At 44.6% G+C, this 22,273-nt stretch overlaps 1 protein-coding gene across 1 annotated transcript in view; it reads left to right on the top strand.

The window, feature by feature from the left end:
* LOC106561226 (phosphatidylinositol phosphatase PTPRQ) overlaps nt 1-22,273 on the top strand; it is a 52,013-nt gene that overhangs the window by 1,371 nt on the left and 28,369 nt on the right. The window contains 16 exon segments of the mRNA XM_045700356.1: nt 1,430-1,560; nt 2,024-2,153; nt 2,460-2,559; nt 2,807-2,913; nt 3,240-3,334; nt 9,650-9,815; nt 10,104-10,364; nt 10,545-10,705; nt 11,838-11,949; nt 12,541-12,649; nt 12,836-12,950; nt 19,901-19,970; nt 20,047-20,246; nt 20,456-20,693; nt 21,160-21,288; nt 21,564-21,710. Of these exon segments, the coding sequence (XP_045556312.1) occupies nt 1,430-1,560; nt 2,024-2,153; nt 2,460-2,559; nt 2,807-2,913; nt 3,240-3,334; nt 9,650-9,815; nt 10,104-10,364; nt 10,545-10,705; nt 11,838-11,949; nt 12,541-12,649; nt 12,836-12,950; nt 19,901-19,970; nt 20,047-20,246; nt 20,456-20,693; nt 21,160-21,288; nt 21,564-21,710 (2,271 nt within the window).

The following is a 22,273-nucleotide window of genomic DNA, read 5'->3' as shown; positions in this document are numbered from 1 at the left end:
TGGGTCAGAAGTTTACTTACAGTCAATTAGTGTTTGGTAGCATTGCATTTAAGTTGTTTAACTTGGGTCAAACATTTCGGGTAGACTTCCACAAGCTTCCCACAATAAGTTGGGTGACTTTTGGCCTATTCCTCCTGACAGTGCTGGTGTAACTGAGTCAGGTTTGTAGGCCTCCTTGCTCGCATGCGCTTTTTCACAAATCTTCTATAGGTTTGAGGTCAGGGCTTTGTGATGGCCACTCCAATACCTTGTCTTTGTTGTCCTTAAGCCATTTTGCCACAACTTTGGAAGTATGCTTGGGGTCAACGTCCATTTGGAAGACCCATTTGTGACCAAGCTTTAACTTCCTGACTGATGTCTTGAGATGTTGCTTCAATATATCCACATCATTTTCCTTCCTTATGACACCATCTATTTTGTGAAGTGCACCAGTCCCTCCTACAGCAAAGCACCCCCACAACATGATGCTGCCACCCCCGTGCTTCACAGTTGGGATGGTGTTCTTTGGCTTGCAAACTTCCCCCTTTTTCCTCCAAACATAACGATGGTCATTATGGCCAAACAGTTATATTTTTGTTTCATCAGACCAGAGGACATTTCTCCAAAAAGTACGATCTTTGTCCCCATGTGCAGTTGCAAACCGAAGACTGGCTTTTTTATGGCGGTTTTGGAGCAGTGGCTTCTTCCTTGCTGAGCGGCCTTTCAGGTTATGTCGATATAGGACTCGTTTTACTGTGGATATAGATACTTTTGTGCCTGTTTCCTCCGCATTTTCACAAGGTCCTTTGCTGTTGTTCTGGGATTGATTTGCACTGTTCGCACCAAAGTACGTTCATCTCTAGGAGATAGAACGCGTCTCATTCCTGAGCGGTATGGCGGCTGCGTGGTCCCATGGTGTTTATACTTGCGTACTATTGTTTGTATAAATGAACATGGTACCTTCAGGCGTTTGGAAATTGCTGCCAAGGATGAACCAGAAATGTGGAGGTCTACAATTTCTTTTCTGAGGTCTTGTCTGATTTCTTTGGATTTTCCCATGATGTCAAGCAAAGATGCACTGAGTTTGAAGGTAGGCCTTGAAATACATCCACAGGTACACCTCCAATTGGCTGAAATGATGTCAATTAACCTATCAGAAGCTTCTAAAGCCATGACATCATTTTCTGGAATTTTCCAAGCTGTTTGAAGGCACAGTCAACTTGGTGTATGTCTGACCCACTGGAATTGTGATACAGTGAATTATAAGTGAAATAATCTGTCTGTAAGCAATTGTTGGAAAAATTACTTGTGTCATGCACAAAGTAGATGTCCTAACCGACTTGCCAAAACTATAGTTTGTTAACAAGAAATTTGTGGAGTGGTTGAAAAACGAGTTTTAATGTCTCCAACCTAAGTGTCTGTAAACTTCTGACTTCAACTGTATGTGTAGGCCTGGCCTCTCCCAGTAGTGTGAGAGAGGGCTCAGTAACAGAGTCGTCAGTAGAGATGCTGTGGGATCCAGCCCCTGGACGCGGACACAACTATGAAGTCATCTGTCTCAACTGCCACCACACACTCATGGTACGGCAGCAGGGTGTGTGTGAGTGTATGTGGTCAAGTGTCTACAGTATATAATGGGTTTATGTGGTGGAGTGTCTATATAATGGGTTCATGTGGTGGAATGTCTATATAATGGGTTTATGTGGTGGAGTGTCTATATAATGGGTTTATGTGGTGGAGTGTCTATATAATGGGTTTATGTGGTGGAGTGTCTATATAATGGGTTTATGTGGTCAAGTGTCTACAGTATATAATGGGTTTATGTGGTGGAGTGTCTATATAATGGGTTTATGTGGTGGAGTGTCTATATAATGGGTTTATGTGGTGGAGTGTCTATATAATGGGTTTATGTGGTGGAGTGTCTATATAATGGGTTTATGTGGTGGAGTGTCTATATAATGTGTTTATGTGGTGGAGTGTGTATATAATGGGTTTATGTGGCGGAGTGTCTATGTGATGTGTTTACAGTATATGTGTGTGTTAGGTCCAGAAGGTGTGTGTTCCGAGGGCAGTGTTCTCTGGGTTGCTACCAGGCAGGCTGTACCACTTCTCTCTGAGGACGGAGAAAGAGTCCTTCACAGACAGCCCCCCTGTCACACTCAGCATCACTACAGGTACACACAAACACACACACACACACACACACACACACACACACACACACACACACACACACACACACACACACACACACACACACACACACACACACACACACACACACACCTGTCTCTCTGGTTCTTATTAATCAGCATTTGTGTGTGTGTGTGTGTGTGTGTGTGTGTGTGTGTGTGTGTGTGTGTGTGTGTGTGTGTGTGTGTGTGTGTGTGTGTGTGTGTGTGTGTGTGTGTGTGTGTGTGTGTTAGCTCCCAGTCCAGTGGAGGTATCAGTCCTCAGTAGGACCACATCGTCTGTGACAGTCGGCTGGACCCAGGCCAGGGACGTTGTCAAAGGCTTCATCCTGTCAATCATAAACCAAACCTCCAATCAGCAGCTGAACCTGTCAGCCCAGGAGCCATGGTGAGTCCTACCCTCCTGGCACAATGTGTCCTTATTGGCTGGTCCAGCTTCCACTTGTTGTTTGGGTAACACTGTGTGTGTGTGTGTGTGTGTGTGTGTGTGTGTGTGTGTGTGTGTGTGTGTGTGTGTGTGTGTGTGTGTGTGTCTGTGTGTCTGTGTGTCTGTGTGTCTGTCTGTCTGTCTGTCTGTCTGTCTGTCTGTCTGTCTGTCTGTCTGTGTGTGTGTTTGTTTGTTTGTTTGTTTGTAGGTCTTACAGGTTTGAGGACCTCTCCCCAGGAAGCTATTACACAGTATATGTTATCAGCAGCAATGGAGAGAGGAGGAGTACACAGGTTTCTGTAGACTTCAACACCAGTGAGTTATGGACACATACACATATTTGTCTGGAAGCAGCAGTGACCTATCTTGGGAGGTTCCAGTAGGAACTGACCTGTTCAGAGTTTATCTCCAGTATATTTTCCTGGTTAAGGTCAAGAAGAAAATGTAATGCATTAATGTATTCTCACACACACATATTCACACACACCTGCACTGAACACACAGCTCCACAACACATCACACACACTACTTATTACACACACGGCAAACCTAGAACAATTAATTCCGATGGTGGAGAGAAGTGAAGTGAATGTTGAATGAATGATATGAGAACAGATGTCCTGATTGGGGTTTCTCTCTAGTCCCAGGAGCCCCACAGGATGTGCTGCTGGTCGAAGAGGATGTGACCTCATCAGTGTTTGTGAGCTGGGGAGCCCCAGCAGGGGGGCGTGGAGGGGTACAAGGTAGGACACCATCATATCCTCTCCCTTAACCTCTTTCTTCTCCTCTCCCCTCTCCTTCTCTTATCTTATCTACTCTGCTCCTCCCTTTCTTCTCCTCTCCCCTCTCCTTCTCTTATCTTATCTACTCTGCTCCTCCCTTTCTTCTCCTCTCCTCTTTTCTCTATGATTTGTTATTAGCAACAGCTGTCTCAGTTTACCCATAAATATGAATCCCTTTACGCACAGTTACACACACACGTGTGCACACACACACGCACGCACACACACGCACGCACGCACGCACGTACACACACATACAGAATTAGTTCTTTATAAGAGGAAGCAGGACGGGGGGTCAAGTAAAACTCACCTGCAGACTTCCAGAGAACACACTCACCTGGTGGTTGCCTAGCGACTGTCGTCAGCGCAGAGCGGCTCTGGTTACCTGCACTTTAAAGATGTATGACCCCCCAGAGCCAACGCCAGGGAGAATGACCAAGCACTATACAGGCACGCATGCACGCATGCACGCACACACACAAACACACACACAGACTTACTGCTGGACGTTTGTGACTTACTGCGATAGCAAATTCATCAGGGACCCCCTCATAATCAGAACACAACTCCAGTGAGATGACAAAATAGCATGCAAGGAGTTGTATTATGACTTTGGCAGTGCATGGCTGAAATAACCAAGTCTTGGGCCCTGGGAAGGAACATTTTGCAGTTTTCAATTTCATTTCCTGTAATTCCACACATTTTGTCATAGGACAGAGAGATTTTTTTGTTGGTGCAGCTTTAAAACTAATATCCTGCATTCCACAAAGGTTTCCATGAGGCAGAGAGAAAACTTTGCAGTTTTAAAGGGGCAATCAGCAGTTTCTACATACATTTTTGTACTTATAATTTTATGATATGTAGCCATTGATTCTTTAAGAATACAATTTATAAATGCCTCATGAACTGTGCCCAAATATAAGCTTGTTTTACTCCAATGTTTGTAAACAAAGCACATTTAAACAAACACTGTATAGCCTCAAAACCTGGTTAAAACTATAATTTTGATATCAAGGATGGTCAGTCCTTGCATCCATATCTCTGTCTATGAATTTGACAGTGATTACATTTCTCCAGCCCCATCCCTCAGCTTTCTACAGAAACAGTAGTGAGTAAATCGCTTTGTTATTGTTCCAACTGCTGATTTGCCATTCAACCCTTGTGCTTTGCTGAAAAATAATTCCGCCAATTGTGCTATGGGTCAGATTGACGCGTACAGTTTAAACACACTCAAGACAGTCGAAGAATTAAGAAAAAACTGCCAAAACTTTATTTTGTTTTGTCAGATCATTCAGAAAGAAGAAATACAAGAACATTTGATTTCAAAAACTCTATATTTAAGAACTATTTATTAAACATATTTCCTTTCACAAAAAGAAGCATTTTCTGTTTGGAGCTCATTTTTGAGTCTGTGTCAGAGATCTGCTGCTTTCGCACTGAGAAGGAGAAGCATGGGAAAGCTCCTTTTCACCCAAACATAATTATAAAAATGCAACCAGAACCAGTCAAAACAAAATACATCAAAGACACTTGTTTATTTTGGACCTGTGGAAATATCTATACACATGAAAGCCTCTGAGACAAAATGATCCACAACATCATGTTTGTATACAAAATCTACACAGACATTCCACAACACAACAGCGTGTCCACATTTTGAAGTTAGGTTCCTGACCCTAAATTAGGAAAAGTCATTTAATTTCATGGAGAGTTTAACTAATATTTAAGACAACTCAAAGTGGGAATGGGTCAAATTGACCCGCAACATAATAGGAGGTTTATAGCTTAAATGACAGTGCATTTATGTATTAAAATATAAGTTGGGCCTCCCGAGTGGCACAGTGGTCTAAGGCACTACATCGCAGTGCTAGCTGTGCCTCTAGAGATTGGGGGTTTGAGTCCAGGCTCTGTCGCAGCCGGCCGCGACCGGGAGGCCCATGGGGCGGCGCACAATTGGCCCAGCATCATCCGGGTTAGGCAGGGTTTGACCGGCAGAGATGTCCTTGTCTCATCGCGCACTAGCGACTCCTGTGCACTCTGACACGGTCGCCAGGTGTACGGTGTTTCCCTCCGACACAGTGGTGCGGCCGGCTTCCGGGTTGGATGCGCGCTGTGTTAAGAAGCAGCGGCTTAGTTGGGTTGTGTTTCAGAGGACGCATGGCTCTCAACCTTCGCCTCTCCCGAGTCCGTACGGGAGTTGCAGCGATGAGACAAGACTGTAACTAATACCAATTGGATACCACGAAATTGGGGGGAAAAATACAACAAAAATAAATAAATAAGTTGAAAAACATATATAATATACAGTGGTGAAAAAATACTTTTAAGTACTACTTAAGTAGTCTTTTGGGGTATCTGTACTTTACTATTTATATTTTTGACAACTTTTACTTTTACTTCACTACATTCCTAAAGAAAATGATGTACTTTTTACTCCATACATTTTACCTGACACCCAAAAGTGCTTGTTACATTTTGAATGCTTAGCAGGACAGGAAAATGGTCCAATTCACGCACTTATCAAGAGAACATCCCTGGTCATCCCTAATGCCTCTGATCTGGTGGACTCACTAAACACAAATGCATCTTTTGTAAATTATGTGTGAGTGTTGGAGTGTGCCTCTGGCTATCCATACATTTTTAAAACAAGAAAATGGTGCTGCTGCTATGCTTAATAGACGGAATTTTAAATCATTTATACTTTTACGTTTGATACTTAAGTATATTTAGAATCAAATACTTTTAGACTTTTACTCAAGTAGTATTTTACTGGGTGACTTTTACTTTTACTTGAGTAACTTTCTATGAAGGTATCTATACTTTTGCTCAAGTATGACAATTGGGTATCCAGTGATCCTCCTTGAGATTTTTCTACAACTTGATTGGAGTCCACCTGTGGTAAAGTCAATTGATTAGACATGATTTGGAAAGGCACACACCTGTCTATATAAGGTCCCACAGTTGACAGTGCATGTCAGAGCAAAAACCAAGCCATGAGGTCGAAAGAATTGTCTGTAGTGCTCCGAGACAGGATTGTGTCAAGCCACAAATCTGGGGAAGAGTAACAAAAAAGTTTTGCAGCATTGAAGGTCCAAGAACACACTGGCCTACATCATTCTTAAATGGAAGAAGTTTGGAACCACCAAGACTCGGCCAAACTGAGCAATTGTGGGAGAAGGGTCTTGGTCAGGGAGGTGACCAAGAACCCGATGGTCACTCTGACAGAGCTCCAGAGTTCCTCTGTTGAGATGGGAGAACCTTCCAGAAGGACAAGCATCTCTGCAGCACTCCACCAATCAGGCCTTTATGGTGGCCAGATGGCTGAGACGGAAGCCACTCCTCAGTAAAAGGCACATGACAGCCTGCTTGGAGTTTGCCAAAAGGCACCTAAAGGACTCTCAGACCATGAGAAACAAGCATCTGTAGTCTGACGAAACCAAGGTTGATATCTTTGGCCTGAAGTGTCACGTCTGGAGGAAACCTTGCACGATCCCTACGGTGAAGCATGGTGGTGGCAGCATCATGCTGTGGGGAGACTAGTTAGGATCGAGGGAAAGATGAATGGAGCAAATTACAGAGATCCTTGATGAAAACCTGCTCCATGACTTTAGACTGGGGTGAAGGTTCACCTTCCAACAGGACAATGACCCTAAGCACACAGCCAAGACAACGCAGGAGTGACTTCGGGACAAGTCTACGAATGTCCTTGAGTGGCTCAGCAAGAGCTGTTCCAACATCAGCCAGTCCTAATCGCCCAACATCAGTGCCCAACCTCACCAACGCTCTTGTGGCTGAATGGAAGCAAATCTCCACAGCAATTTTCCAACATCTAGTTCAAGCAGCAAATGGGGGAAAAACTCCATATTACTGCCCATGATTTTGGAATGAGTAGTTTGACGAGCAGCTGTCCATATACTTTTGGCCATGTAGTGCATATATATTTTTACATAATTTATATTAGGACTGGCTCACAGTCGGTAATCCAAATCATCCCAAAGGTGTTCGATGGGGTTGTGCAGGCCAGTCAAGTTCTTCCACACCGATCTCGACAAACCATTTCTGTATGGACCTCGTTTTGTGCACAAGGGCATTGTTATGCTGAAACAGGAAAGGGCCTTGCCCAAACTGTTGCCACAAATTTGGAAGCACAGAATCTTCCAGAATGTACTTATATGCTGTAGCACAAAGCACAACGCAACGTGGAGTGCCTGGACACAGCCCTTAGCCATGGTATATTAGCCGTATATCACAAATGTCCAAGGTGCCTTATTGCTATTATAAACTGGTTACCAATGTAATTAGAGCAGTAAAAATGTATATTTTTTCATACGCATGGTATACGGTCTGATATACCACGGCTGTCAGCCAATCAGCATTCAGGTCTCGAACCACCCAGTTTACAAATATATACAGCACCAGTCCAAAGTTTGGACACACCTACTCATTCCAGGGTTTTTCTGTATTTTTAGTATTTTCTATATTGTAGAATAATAGTGAAGACATCAAAACTATGAAATAACACATATGGAATCATGTAGTAACCAAAAAAGTGTTTAAAAAATCTAAATATATTTAATATTTGAGATTCTTCAAAGTGGCGTCCCTTTGCCTTGATGACAGCTTTGCACACTCTTGGCATTCTCTCAACCAGCTTCATGAGGTAGTCACCTGGAATGCATTTCAGTTAACAGGTGGGTCCATCATCACTTTAAGATAACAGGAGGGTCCACAGGTGGGTCCATCATCACTTTAAGACATGAAGGTCAGTCAATCCGGAAAATGTCTTGAATTTTCAAAGTTTCTTCAAGTGCTATGATGAAACTGGCTCACATGAGTACTGCCACAGGAAAAGAAGACACAGAGTTACCTCTGCTGCAGAAGACAAGGTCATTAGAGTTAACTGCAACCCAAATAAATGCTTCACAGAGTTCAAGTAACAGACACATCTCAACAGCAACTGTTCAGAAGAGAATGCGTGAATCAGGCCTTCCAATAGTAAGAAGAGACTTGCTTTGGCCAAGAAACACAAGCAATGGGAAAGGGGGATACCTAGTCAGTTGTACAACTGAATGCATTCAACTGAAATGTGTCTTCCACATTTAACCCAACCCCTCTGAATCAGAGAGGTGCGGGGCGCTGCCTTAAATTGACATCCACGTCTTTGGCGCCGGGGAACAGTGGATTAACTGCCTTGCTCAGGGGCAGAACTACAGATTTTTACCTTGTCAGCTCGGGGATTCGATCCAACAACCTTCCAGTTACTGGCCGAACGCTCTAACCACTAGGACATTAGACCGGTGGAAATCTGTCCTTTAGTCTGATGAGTCCAAATTTGAGATTTTTGGTTCCAACCGCCGTGTCTTTGTGAGACGCAGAGTATGTGAATGGATGATCTCAGCATGTGTGGTGCCGTTAAGCATGGAGGAGGTGTGATGGTGTGGGGTGCTTTGCTGGTGACACTATCGTGATTTATTTAGAATTCAAGGCACACTTAACCAGCATGGCTACCACAGCATTCTGCAGCGATATGCAATTCCATCTGGTTTGCGGTAGGTGTGACTATCATTTGTTTTTCAACAGGACAATGACCCAACACACCTCCAGGCTGTGTAAGGGCTATTTGACCAAGGAAGAGAGTGATGGAGTGCTGCATCAGATGACCTGGCCTCCACATTCACTCGACCTCAACCCAATTGAGATGGTTTGGGATGAGTTGACTGCAGAGTGAAGGAAAAGCAGTCAACAAGTGCTCAGCATATGTGGGAACTCCTTCAAGACTGCTGGAAAAGCATTCCAGGTGAAGCTGGTTTAGAGAATGCCAAGAGTGTGCAAAGCTGTCATCAAGGCAAAGGGTGGCTCTTTGAAGAATCTCAAATATAAATATATTTAGATTTGTTTAACACTTTTTTGGTTACTTCATGATTCAATATGTGTTATTTCATAGTTTTGATGTCTTCACTATTATTTTACAGTGTAGACAATAGTAAAAATAAAGAAAAACCTTTGAATGAGTAAGTGTGTCCAAACTTTTGACTGTATATATATTTATTTTTTCTGGCTGCAAACCCCCGCATACCTCACTTTGAGAACTCCTGACTTACTGTATACTGCCCAAATAAAACAGACGCGCTGTTCGCTCTGTGTCGTTGATTTGTGGGATGTCACTGCCCAAACACAACTTTCCAACAAACACCAACATTTGATTTTGTCACCAAATGTTTTGTCCGATTGTGTGTGTATATGTGTTTGTGTCTGTGTGTTCTCCTTAGCTGCTGTTGTGTCCGTCAGGGGACATGTCGTCATGTCGTGAGATGGTGGTTCATAGCAACAGTCTCCAGGTTGGAGGTTTGACCCCAGGATCAGATTATGACATCACCGTCCTGAGCCTGCTGGTATCAGACTTCAGCCAGCCTGTCACTACACAGTTCTCCACACGTAAGACACACACACACACACACACACACACACACACACACACACACACACACACACACACACACACACACACACACACACACACACACACACACACACACACACACACACACACACACAAATCAACCTCTTTGTGGCAACACTTAATGTGGCTAGCCATATCAGGGCCATATCAGAGCTCCTAGTAGTAAGCTTTGACCCTCAGCTGTGGAGAGTCCGAGACTGAGACAGAGCTCATCTAATCTCATATTCAGATGTTATACTAACGTGTGTGTTTGTCTGATGCAGGTCCGGCCGGTGTGTGTTCCCTCTCTCTGCTCTATGTTAACTCTTCCTGTGCCGTGGTGAGGTGGGACGCTGCCATTGGCCAGTTTGACTTCCACAGGGTAACTGTTGGAAATGGCTCGCAAACCCATACGATAGAGGTCTCCAAGGAGAGGCAGGTTGCTACAGTAACTGGGTTGAGGGATGGCTGTATGTACAACATGAGCGTGGAGCGCATTAGACGAGGAGAGGCAGGGACAGCTGCCTCCCTGACTGTAACCACAGGTACCTGAGTGTAACACAAAACTACATTACTGTGACCACAACTTCCCTGATTTTAAGCATGGGTTTAAGCAGGGTTATACATGTGCATAAACATGTGCATAAAATATTTCTCTCTCTCTCTGTGTCCCTCCATCTCCCCCCCACTCTCTTTTTATCTTTCTCTCTCTCTGTATCCCTTAGTGCCGGGCCGTGTGCGGGGTGTAAATGTCGTTAGTGTGTCTGCTCAGAACTTCTCTCTGCGTTGGGACCAGTCGGAGGGGTGTGTGGACCAGTACCTCGTCAGCCTGCTGCCCAACCAAGGAACTGTCTCTGTCTACCGCACACACGACAGACTCGTACAGGTACACACACACACACACACACACACACACACACACACACACACACACACACACACACACACACACACACACACACACACACACACACAGAAGCTATTACACAGTAGATGTTCTCAGTAGAAGTGGAGACAGGAGTTAATCTGCTTCTGTAAACATCAACACAAGTGAGTTATGGAGACACACAGACACGTATACTAACACATACCTCTCCCTCACCCAGATCCCACCCTTTCCCGACCTTGCTCAGCAGCCAGGTGTCAGATACCCCCACCGTAACCTAACACAAACGCATACACATACACACACAGGTTGAGTAATAGAGCTCATTATTTATTAGGTAGACCTCCTGAGCTCAACCCTGAATCATTCATTTGGTGAAGCTGCTCTCCCTAGAGAGAGAGAGAGTTTGCCTGCATGGAGTAATGGTGTACTCACTGCCCTGCCTCTCTCTGACCTAACCGGCTAACTACTGACCACTGGACGACTGCTAACGGTGGACTGGGTTACTACCAGACCTGGACAACAACTACTACTGCTGTAGCTAACCTGTTGCTACCCTAAGACTGGACTATTACTACTACTGTAACTTTCCTGCTCTAATTGTTTCTACATTATGGTGGCATGTACTGCCCTGAATATCGTCAAATCTAACCTGCTAACCATGGCTAACTGTGGACTGGGTTACTACGTTAGGCCTGGACGACGGCTCTAAGATCTAAACTGCTGTAACACCGTGACCTGCTGTAGCTAAATTGCTGACAACATTGGATTGAACAATGGCGCTAAGCCCTCTAACATTGTGCTAATGGGTTGCACTGGACGCTGACATTGCCTCTTTCTCTCTAACCTGCTGCCTCTGACCAGCAAACTGGTAACTGGGCTAACTGGTAACTGGGCTAACTGGTAACTGGCTAACAGCTAACTGGGCTAACTGGTAACTGGCTAACAGCTAACTGGGATAACTGGGCTAGGTCCAGCATGGCCATCACTCTTCTCCTGATCATCACCTTCTACCTGGGATACACACACTCACAGGTTAGACTGCTCCACACACACACACACACATCTACAACCACATACTGTAGTTGTGCTGTGGTTGTGGTCATGTTCTGATCGTGCAGTCTCTCCTCAGGCTGACGTATCCAGTCTGAGTCCTCGAACAGCGTTTACGGTCATGGTGACCGCTGCCTCCTCCTCCAACCTCAGCCCACCGGTCAGCCGCATAATCAACACCAACAAGACCGGTGAGATGTGTTACAGCTGAACTGATAGTGGCCTGCTCTGAGGAAACATTGGCTCTGTTCTGCTGCTGCCCTCTGCTGATAATGGCTGATAATGTTAATTATCTTCCACCCTGTGTGTGTGTGTTCAGTGTGTAGGTGTGTGTGTTTGTAGGTGTGTGTGCGTGCTGTGTGTAGGTGTGTGAGTGTTTGTAGGTAGGTGTGTGCACGTTTGTGTGTGTGTGTGTGGTAACACCAGCCTTGCTAAGTAGAATGAATGATGCTGTAGTGAATGTCAGTGAAATGCCATAGCTCTGAGGGTCTATTCACCAGAATAGAGCAAGCTGGTCACACACACCAATAACCCCCCCCCCTCAAACACCCACACACACACAGATGGTTGACCCAATACCAAACAACAACAGTATCTTTCACAATGTCTCTCACCATCCTCCCAATTTGTTGAAAGGACTTCCTAGTTTTGGCAGTATGTACTGATTGGTATGGATTGGATTCTTTCTGATGTCACATATAACAGATTTTTAGGAGATTTTGGGGAATATGGCCTTAACAGGTCTCGTCTCGTCTCCTTTCCTCTCCCTCCTTTTCTCCCAGCCCCAACATCTCCTCCCACCAATCTAGAGGGAGAGAGGGTGGGCTCCAATGGGATCCTTCTGTCTTGGACCATGCCCTCTGACTCGCGCATCGACGGTTATGTCATCAGGTAAGGAGGCATATGATGTAGACCCAGATTAAGCCTTCTCCTGGAACACTATTAGGGGAATAACACTATAAGGGGGGGAATAGGGTGTTGATATTCCACCACTATTTACCTCTAAATAAAGTTTAAATAAAGTTGTTTGTATATCATCTGGTGTTCAAATAAAGTTGTTTCTATTTCATTTAATAGGTACAAGGAGGTGTGTCCATATCCAGACCCCGCCTTCAAAGAGGTGACCAAACACCTGGACATCCCTGAGACCCTTCTCAACCTCTTCTTACCAGGGTCTACCTATAACATCAAGGTAACACTCATACAGTAAACATACTGGAAGTAATGTCTCTCTGCTCTCTTTCACACACACATCTAGAAGGTAATCATACACGGGAGAGGCTATACAGACATGCCTGGTGCCCAAAATGTATGACATATGTCGCGCAGTGAGAGTTGAGTGGGGACGAATGGATTCGGTTCAGTCAGGTAGTTTACACTTGTGGCTAGAAGCTTCCGCGATAATTTGAAACTTGTCTGCCAAAGTTGAGACTTGGATTGTTCAGAATCATTACGTTTTTATCAGACTACAAAAGCAATAAATGTGCTTTAGCTGTCACCCTGGCCTGATATTAGCTACACTATCTAGCTACTTCCCTCTGAGTAACTGCAGGAGACCAGTGCTCGGAAATCGGGACTCAGGAGCGAGACACCACGTGTTGTTGTGTTGCCGGCTTGCAGTGCAAACTCTCCCCATTAAGCAGTAAACTGTATTACAGTGACATCCAGATATATACCAATATTACAAGTTATTTCACATCTAGGCTGCTTTCCTACTCAAAATATAATTAAGTGGGATGGAACAAATTGGCCACGTTAGCTAGCGCCAGTGGCATGTGATAGATGCCCAGTTAAGCAAGTGCAAATGCACTGGTCATTCACACCGGCTTGTCGTTACAGATGGTGACCAATACTACAAGTTTTAACTAGCGCCATCCTTCTAGCCAGCATAAACTAGCTGGGAAAGGCTCAGGACCGCTGACTGAACTGAATCAATTCCTCTCCACTCTCCTTCTTTTTCTTCTGTGGGTTTTATGGCTGACCCAAAAAGGTGTATTGCTGCCACCAACTGGATGGGTTGAAAAAACAAGGTAAAAATTAAATTCATAAGAGATAGGGAAAACAAACTTAATCCTCCCAAACAAATAGTTAATTGACAAAACTAAAACAAAACTCCCACGTCTTCCTTCCATCAAATCTCCATATCTCCCTTCTCAGGCTCTAGGGCCTGAGAGGGTAGTACGGCTTGTGACAATACTCCATGCAACTCCTCCGCTGTGAAATCTTTCAGTCCCAGGAACTGATCCGCCGCATCCACAATGATATCTATTTTCCTGGACCTTCTTTAAACTTTGGCAGTGCCATTAATTACCATCGCTATAAAGGCCACAAAGTCCACCTTCTCAGCCTTTAAAATATCTGTGTCCTGCTGATGAAAGGCAACCCCTGCAGCCTGCAGTGAAGGCCTATCCACCACCATGGACTCTTCAGGGGCACCATTCGAACCCTCAACCTTTTTAACAGGCGCAGCATATGAAATGCCCTGGACAGCACTGATTTTGGCCAGCTCTGATTTTGACCAGCTCATTCTCTTTCAACCTGGTCGGGCATTCCAAAGATGTGGCTTCATGGTTTCCACCACAATTGCAACATGTCACATTTTCATCTAATCACTATTAAAACACACTTTTCCACAACTTGGACATCTCGGATTCTCCCTTCTTCAAACATTTGAAACATGTCCAAAAGCTTTACAGTGATCACAGTGCATTGGTCTTGGGATAAATGCTCTATGAAGTTTATACAATACATTCGAAAAGTATTCAGACCCCTTGACATTTTGTTACGTTACAGCCTTATTTTAAAATGAATTAAATTTAAACAAGTCCTCATCAATCTACACATAATACCCCATAATGACAAAGTGTAAACAGGTTTTTATAAATGTTTGCTAATTTATTAAAAATTAAAAAACACCTTATTTACAGAAGTATTCAGACCCTTTGCTATGAGACTCGAAATGGAGCTCAGGTGCGTCCTGTTTCCATTGATCATTCTTGAAATGTTTCTACAACTTGATTGGAGTCCACCTGTGGATAATTCAATTGATTACACATGATTTGGAAAGGCACACACATGTCTATCGAAGGTCCCACAGTTGACAGTGCATGTCAGATCAAAAACCAAGCCATGAGGTGGAAGGAATTGTCCGTAGAGCTCTGAGACAGGATTGTGTCGAGACACCGATCTGGGGAAGGGTACCAAAACATTTTGGCAGCATTGAAAGTACCCAAGAACACAGTGGCCTCAATCATTCTTAAATGGAAGTTTGGAACCAACAAGACTCTTCATAGAGCTGGCCGCCCGGCTAAACTGAGCAATCGGGGGAGAAGGGCCTTGGTCAGGGAGGTGACCAAGAACCCGATCCAGAGTTCCGAGTTCCGAATCCAATCCAGAGTTCCACTGTGGAGATGGGAGAACCTTATAGAAGGACAACCATCTCTGCAGCACTCCACCAATCAGGTCTTTATGGTAGGGTGGCCAGACGGAAGCCACTCCTCAGTAAAAGGCACATGACAGCCCGCTTGGAGTTTGCCAAAAGGAACCTAAAAGGACTCAGACCATGAGAAGCAAGATTCTCAGGTCTGATGAAACCAAGATTGAATTATTTGGCCTGAATGTCAGGTGTCACGTCTGGAGGAAACCTGGCACCATTCCTACGGTGAAGCATGGTGGTGGCAGCATCATTTTACAGCAGCAGGGACTGGGAGACTAGTCAGGATCAAGGGAAAGATGAATGGAGCAAAGTACCAAGAGATCCTTGATGAAAACCTGCTCCAGAATGCTCAGGACCTCAGACTGGGGTGAAGGTTCACCTTCCAACAGGACAACGACCCTAAGCACACAGCCAAGACAATGCAGGAGTGGCTTTGGAAAACGTCTCTGAATGTCCTTGAGTGGCCCATCAAGAGCCCGGACTTGAACCCGATCGAATATCTCAAAAGACCTGAAATAGCTGTGCAGCAACGCTCCCCATCCAACCTGACAGAGCTTGAGAGGATCTGCAGAGAAGAATGGGAGAAACTCAAATACAGGTGTGCCAAGCTTGTAGCATCATACCGAAGAAGACTCGAGGCTGTAATTGCTGCGAAAGCTGTTTCAACAAGATACTGAGTAAAGGGTCTGAATACTTATTTAAATGTCATATTTCAGTTTTTTATTTTTCAAAATGTGCTAAATTTTCTAAACCTGTTTTTGCTTTGTCATTATGGGGTATTGTGTGTAGATTGATTAGGGGAAAAAAACGTTTTCATACATTTTAGAATAAGGCTGTAATGTAGAAAAAGTCAAGGGGTCTGAATACTTTCCGAATGCACTGTACACCCCAACTGCACTTGAGTAGGGAGAGACTCCAAATCAAAAATCTAAAGAACAGATAGACTCTTCAACATCGACTTCCCACGAGACACCAGATATTACCCCCTTGAGGGGTGCCCTGTTCTCAAGAGACACACACGACACGTCAAACTTCTCAAATCGGGTGGGACGCAACAGACGTTCCTCCTGATCCTCAGAAGTACAAACAATCTAAGCAAGCCCACCTCTCGTGATCCTAACAGCCTTCACTTTACCCAGCACTCTCTCCACTAGTTTGGATATCTCAAATGGATTCTTCAAGATTGGTCATTCGATCAGCTGCTCCTCATTAACAAACCGTACTCCTACAAGATACGATGGGAAATTCTCAGCACTGTACATTACTTTGCTCCGTTTTCCATTTTTTTGGACAATATTCCAATTCTCCTTGATTCTAACGCTATTAGATTCACAATTCACGTCAGCGTCCGCTTCTGTACTATTGAGCCTTGTGTGTTCTCAGCCTTGTGATTACACTTTCCTCCCGTCTCTTTCTGCCTGAGGACCTCCCTGCCCCCACCTTTTCCTGGATCTTATACAGCTGTCGTCCATTTCCCTCCCTTTTCCACAACTCTTGCCATTTGTTTTTAACCACTGTTTTTATCAACCCCTTGGCTTCTGCTTTACTGATTTTAATTTCATCTCAACGTTAGGATGTATAGGAGCCTGCTTGGCGATAACATCCACCTCCTCCGTCCCCTCTACTCCCACATGAGCTGGTACTGAGGATCATCACAAATACCCCCATCTGTCTCACCCTATACAAGCACTGCAAACCCTCATACAATCCTGTCTGCTCCGAGACACAAATGAATTTGTGCTTATCAGTGCTGCACAGCAGTCAGAGCAGATGACTACTGTCTGGCCTCACCTCCTCCACCCATTCTGCAGCCAAGAGTATGGCCATCAACTCCGTTGTGTAAACAGATAAATGATCTGATGCTCTTTTTTCACTGCAACCTTAAACTCAGGAACACTAAAAGCTGCACCTGTCCTCCCTGTTTTAGGGTCCTTAGACCCATATGTGAATATATTCAAGGATGCATAGTATTGTGTTCTTAAGTGTTCACTTTCAACTGAATCTATTCCTTCCTCAACATCTCTTACCCTCTCAAGCAACCCTAGATCTTTCACTGTCCGAGGGAGCAACCAAGGTGGGATAGGGAGGACGAACCACAGAGGGGCTAAACTCCCTCCCAAACAACCCCATCTCTCTTGCCATGCCATTGCCTATCCACCCAAAACTTGTATTCAGATTTTGTTCATGTTCCCAGCACTCAGAGTACCTTTTTTGTAGGATATGTTCCAATCAATGCTTATCTGTGCGACATACGTCATCAATTTCTTCTTCTTCTTCAAGGTTTATTGGCAGACTACGCTCATAAGGTGTATTGCTGCCACCTGCTGTATGAGGTAGTAAAAAAGAAAATCCCCAAAAACAAAGCTGTTTTGGATGAACAAATACATACTAATTACCAAAAACACTAACCAAAATTCACTCTACTACCCTGAATTTAAAAAAGAATATATCATTTAAAAAAATGTTTACTCCTTCAGTCAGATTTAAATTTATTTTCAGATCCCTACACAGATTCAGGAACCTGGGAGGGGGAAACCTCGCCATTCAGTACTCCCCGTAACATTTTGGCTGTAAAGTCCTGGAGATCCAGAAATCTATTTGCCGCCTTCACAATGATATCTAGCTTCTTAGATTTTTTATTCATTTGACTAGTGCAATTCATCACTTGTGCTATAAACGCAACAACCACCTTCACTGTTCATGTGTCGGGATCCTTCTCCTGCATGGAATTCATTGCAGACTGTGGAACATCACCTACCATCTCCTCTCTACTACTCGCTCCTTCAGCTATTTTCACTGCCGCCACATAGGAGTCCTGCTGGATAGCCCTGATCCTAGCTACTGTGACCTCCTTCATTTTTACAGGGCACTCTAGGAACTGGAACGTGATTCCCATCACAATTACAGCAACAAGCTGTAACACTGCAGCGGCTTCTGTACATACGTTCTCACCGCATATCTCAAATACCCAAGTTTTACATAAGTCGGGCGAATCACTTCATCAAACGACAGTAAAACTGATAGACTTTGCTCCTTCTTTACGCCTATCATTCAAGTCAAGCTACGTGCGTCTACCACTCCTGTCATGTTATCCATAAACCACACAGCCTTTATATCCAACAAGACACCAGCGATGACACCTTTAACCAGTGCCCTACTCTGAAAATCATAGCTTTCCACATCATATGTCGATATCTTGTAGAGCCACAGAGCTTTCTCCTTTTGCACTTTTGACACTGTCACGACTTCCACCGAAGGTGGTTCCTCTCCTTGTTCGGGCGGTGCTCGGCGGTCGGCGTCGCCGGCCTACTAGCCATCACCGATCCATTTTTATTTTTCCGTTTGTTTTGTCTTTGGTTCATGCACACTTGGTTTTCATTTTCTTTAATTCCTGTGTGTATATTTACCCGTTTCCCCGCTTAGGTTTGTGCGGGATTATCTTCATGTTGCTCGTGGAGGCTTTCCTCAGTTTATTCACGTGTGGTTATTATAGTAAGGAGCGTTGGTTTATTCTCCTTCCGCGAGTAACTGTGAGTTCTCTTTGTCTTGGGCGTTTTTTTGGGGTGATTGTGCCTGTACCGTTTTTTTTGGACTTGCCTATTAAAAGAAACACTACATTGACATTTCTGCTCTCCTGCACTTGACTCCTTACCTACCTTCAGAACAAAGCCTTAACAGACACACACGAAATCAACATACCGCTCCTGGTCATTCTGGGGCGGCAGCATAGCCTAGTGGTTAGAGCGTTGGACTAGTAACCGAAAGGTTGCAAGTTCGAATCCCCGAGCTAACAAGGTACAAATCTGTCGTTCTGCCCCTGAACAAGGCAGTTAACCCACTGTTCCAAGGCAGTTAACCCACTGTTCCTAGGCCGTCATTGAAAATAGGAATTTGTTCTTAACTGACTTGCGGAAGTTAAACAAAGGTAAAATGAAGTTAACAAGAATAATAATTCTGACTGATTCCACTTTTCCCAATTCGTCCTTCACGTCATCAATTAGGGCACTATATAGCCATATAGCATCAATCACACTTACATCATTCAATAGAAATGTAATGTAAGCATATGGTAGAATGTGTGTTTTAACCATATCTGTCTTCTCTTTGTGAGCATCCATCCATGCGTGTGTGTTCTGTGCTGATGCCTCTGGCGGCGAAACTATTCTCTTGATCTGGTTAAATAATTCATTGTGATTAAATGATTTATAATGTAAAAATATCTATGGATCAGCCATGCTGTTCTTTTTCCACAGACTATTCTGCCAATAAGCTGTGTGTGATTATGGTTAATAGTTTTCAGATAGAGTCCGAACATCACTTTAACCTCACATCTGAAGGATGGCACTCTCTACAGGGTAGTGCCCTCCCTGTCACTGTGAAGCTGGGGTCTCCTTAAGACTAGAGGAAATAGGGACCCCATCTTGCAACATCATCATCAACCAGCATCATCTGACCTCCAATCCAGAGAGGCCCAACCTTGCTTAGCTTCAAAGACAAGCTAGCAGTGGGCTACAGGGTGCTACGGATGTCCCTGTAGTCAGTGTGTATATCTGCCTGCCTGGTGTTGTGTGACTGTTGCATCAATAAACGTCCCTGACCACTGGTAGAGATTAACATGGTGGAGATCTGACGACTTAATCCAGAATTAGTAATGATGATTAATACTCTCTCTCTCGCTCTCTCCCTCTCTCTTGCTCTCTGTCTAGGTTGCAGCAGAAAACTCTGCTGGTATTGGACCCTATAGCAAGTCTCTGTACATCAAAACTGCTGAGGCTCGTAGGTATCCACTAATAACACACACACACATACTCACACACACTTACACAAACAGATAACTGTATCCCTTTGTCAGCCCCAGGCCTGGTGACTAACCTGACAGCGTTTGCTGAGAACCACACGTTTGTAGTGGTCACTTGGCTCCTGCCACTCCGCATCAACGGTCTGATCACCAAGTTTGCGGTCAAAGCCAAACACGCTCGTACTGGTCAGACCGTCCGCATACTGGAGCTGGATGCTGAGGACATCATGACCGGAGCGCTACCACACTGCAATGTATGTCTCTTTCTCTTTCTTTCTCTCTCTCTCTTTGTCTGCTTCTTTCTCTCTCTCTGTCTTTCGTGTACTTAAATGTGTGTTGTGTGTGTGTGTGTGTGTGTGTGTGTGTGTGTGTGTGTGTGTGTGTGTGTGTGTGTGTGTGTGTGTGTGTGTGTGTGTGTGTGTGTGTGTGTGTGTGTGTGTGTGTGTGTGTGTGTGTGTGGTAGGATGCAGCAGACATCCTGTCTCGTGGAACCCCCAGTCCGTCAGAGGTGACAGCTCTGACAGCGTCCTCTCCTCCCGTCACCCTGTCAGCCGTCCCGCCCGCCGCCACCTGGGCCGTACCAATATCCGTAGGGGTGGACCAGCTGCGACCTTACACAGCATACGTCTTCGAAGTGTCTGCTTTCACCTCCGACGGAGAGGGACAGGTCGCCTCCACCATGGTCCGCATGCCTGAGTCAGGTACACACCCACACACTCCACCTCTCTCCATCTACATCCCACTGGGCACAGACGTCAGTTCAACGTCTAGTTTTGATTTACATTTGGTTGAGTTGTCAAATAACGTGAATTCAATGTGAAATCAACAACAAAAAAGACCATGTCAGTGGATTTAGGTTAAAGTTAGGTGAAAAATGCCCTTACGTTGTTGACTTTTTGCAAATCCAATGAGTTTGATTCAATGTCATTGCACAGATTTTTGGGGTTGAAATGATGTGGAAACAACATTGATTCAACCAGTTTTTGCCAGTGGGATATCGCTGTCTATATCTTTCTCTCTATCTGTTCCTATCTCTCTATCTCTCCATCTCTCTCGATCTATTCCTATCTCTCTATCTCTCTCTATCTGTTCCTATCGCTCCATCTCTCCCTGTCTGTTCCTATCTCTTCATCTCTCACCATGTGGATATGTATGTGTGTGATGCAGCCCCAGAGGACCCTCCACACAACCTGTTGGTATGGAACGTGACGTCTAAGTCAGTCTCTGTCTCCTGGGATCCTCCAACCATCGTTACCGGACGTTTCAGCTACGTTATCTATCTCTATGGCCCCACAGGTAAACATACACATACACATACAGTACATCACTACATTTAAAATACTTGCTGAAGTAAAAACACTGAAGGACACAGATCTGACCCGAACTGTGTGTGTGTGTGTGTGTGTGTGTGTGTGTGTGTGTGTGTGTGTGTGTGTGTGTGTGTGTGTGTGTGTGTGTGTGTGTGTGTGTGTGTGTGTGTGTGTGTGTGTGTGTGTGTGTGTGCGTGCGTGCGTGCGTGCGTGCGTGTGTGTGTGTGTGTGTGTTTGCGTGTGTGTGCGTGTGCGTCTCAGGGTTTATCTATGAGAACAGCACAGGGGACCTGAGGTTTGTGTACTCTGGTCTGACACCCTACACACGCTACAGAGTGGCGGTGCGGGCCAAGTCTGCTGGCCTGCTGGGGCCTGAGGCCTTTACTGCTGTACTGACACCTGCTGAGGGTAAGAACACACACACAAACATGTGTCTTGAGTGATGTGCTCTAGCAGTGTGGTGCCCTTCTCCTCCCTATTGGTCGGTGTGGTGAGTGCAGGAGTATTTTCCAACCTAAAACATCTAAACATTCAGCCCTCTAACATTCTGTCTAATACTGTCTGTCTGATACTGTCTAATACTGTCTGTCTAATACTGTCTGTCTAATACTGTCTGTCTAATACTGTCTGTCTGATACTGTCTAATACTGTCTGTCTAATACTGTCTGTCTAAAACTGTCTGTCTAATACTGTCTGTCTGATACTGTCTGTTTAATACTGTCTGTCTAATGCTGTCTGTCTGATACTGTCTGTCTGATACTGTCTGTCTAAAACTGTCTGTCTAATACTGTCTGTCTGATACTGTCTGTCTGATACTGTCTGTCTAATACTGTCTGTCTAATACTGTCTGTCTGATACGGTCTGTCTGAAACTGTCTGTCTAATACTGTCTGTCTGATGCTGTCTGTCTAATACTGTCTGTCTGATACTGTCTGTCTAATACTGTCTGTCTGATACTGTCTGTCTGATACT

The sequence above is a fragment of the Salmo salar genome, chromosome ssa17 (genome assembly GCF_905237065.1).
Source record: "Salmo salar chromosome ssa17, Ssal_v3.1, whole genome shotgun sequence".
In the NCBI taxonomy this organism is placed as follows: domain Eukaryota; kingdom Metazoa; phylum Chordata; class Actinopteri; order Salmoniformes; family Salmonidae; genus Salmo; species Salmo salar.
The sequence above is the reverse complement of the archived record's forward strand: the minus strand, read 5'-3'. Positions and strand labels throughout refer to the sequence as shown.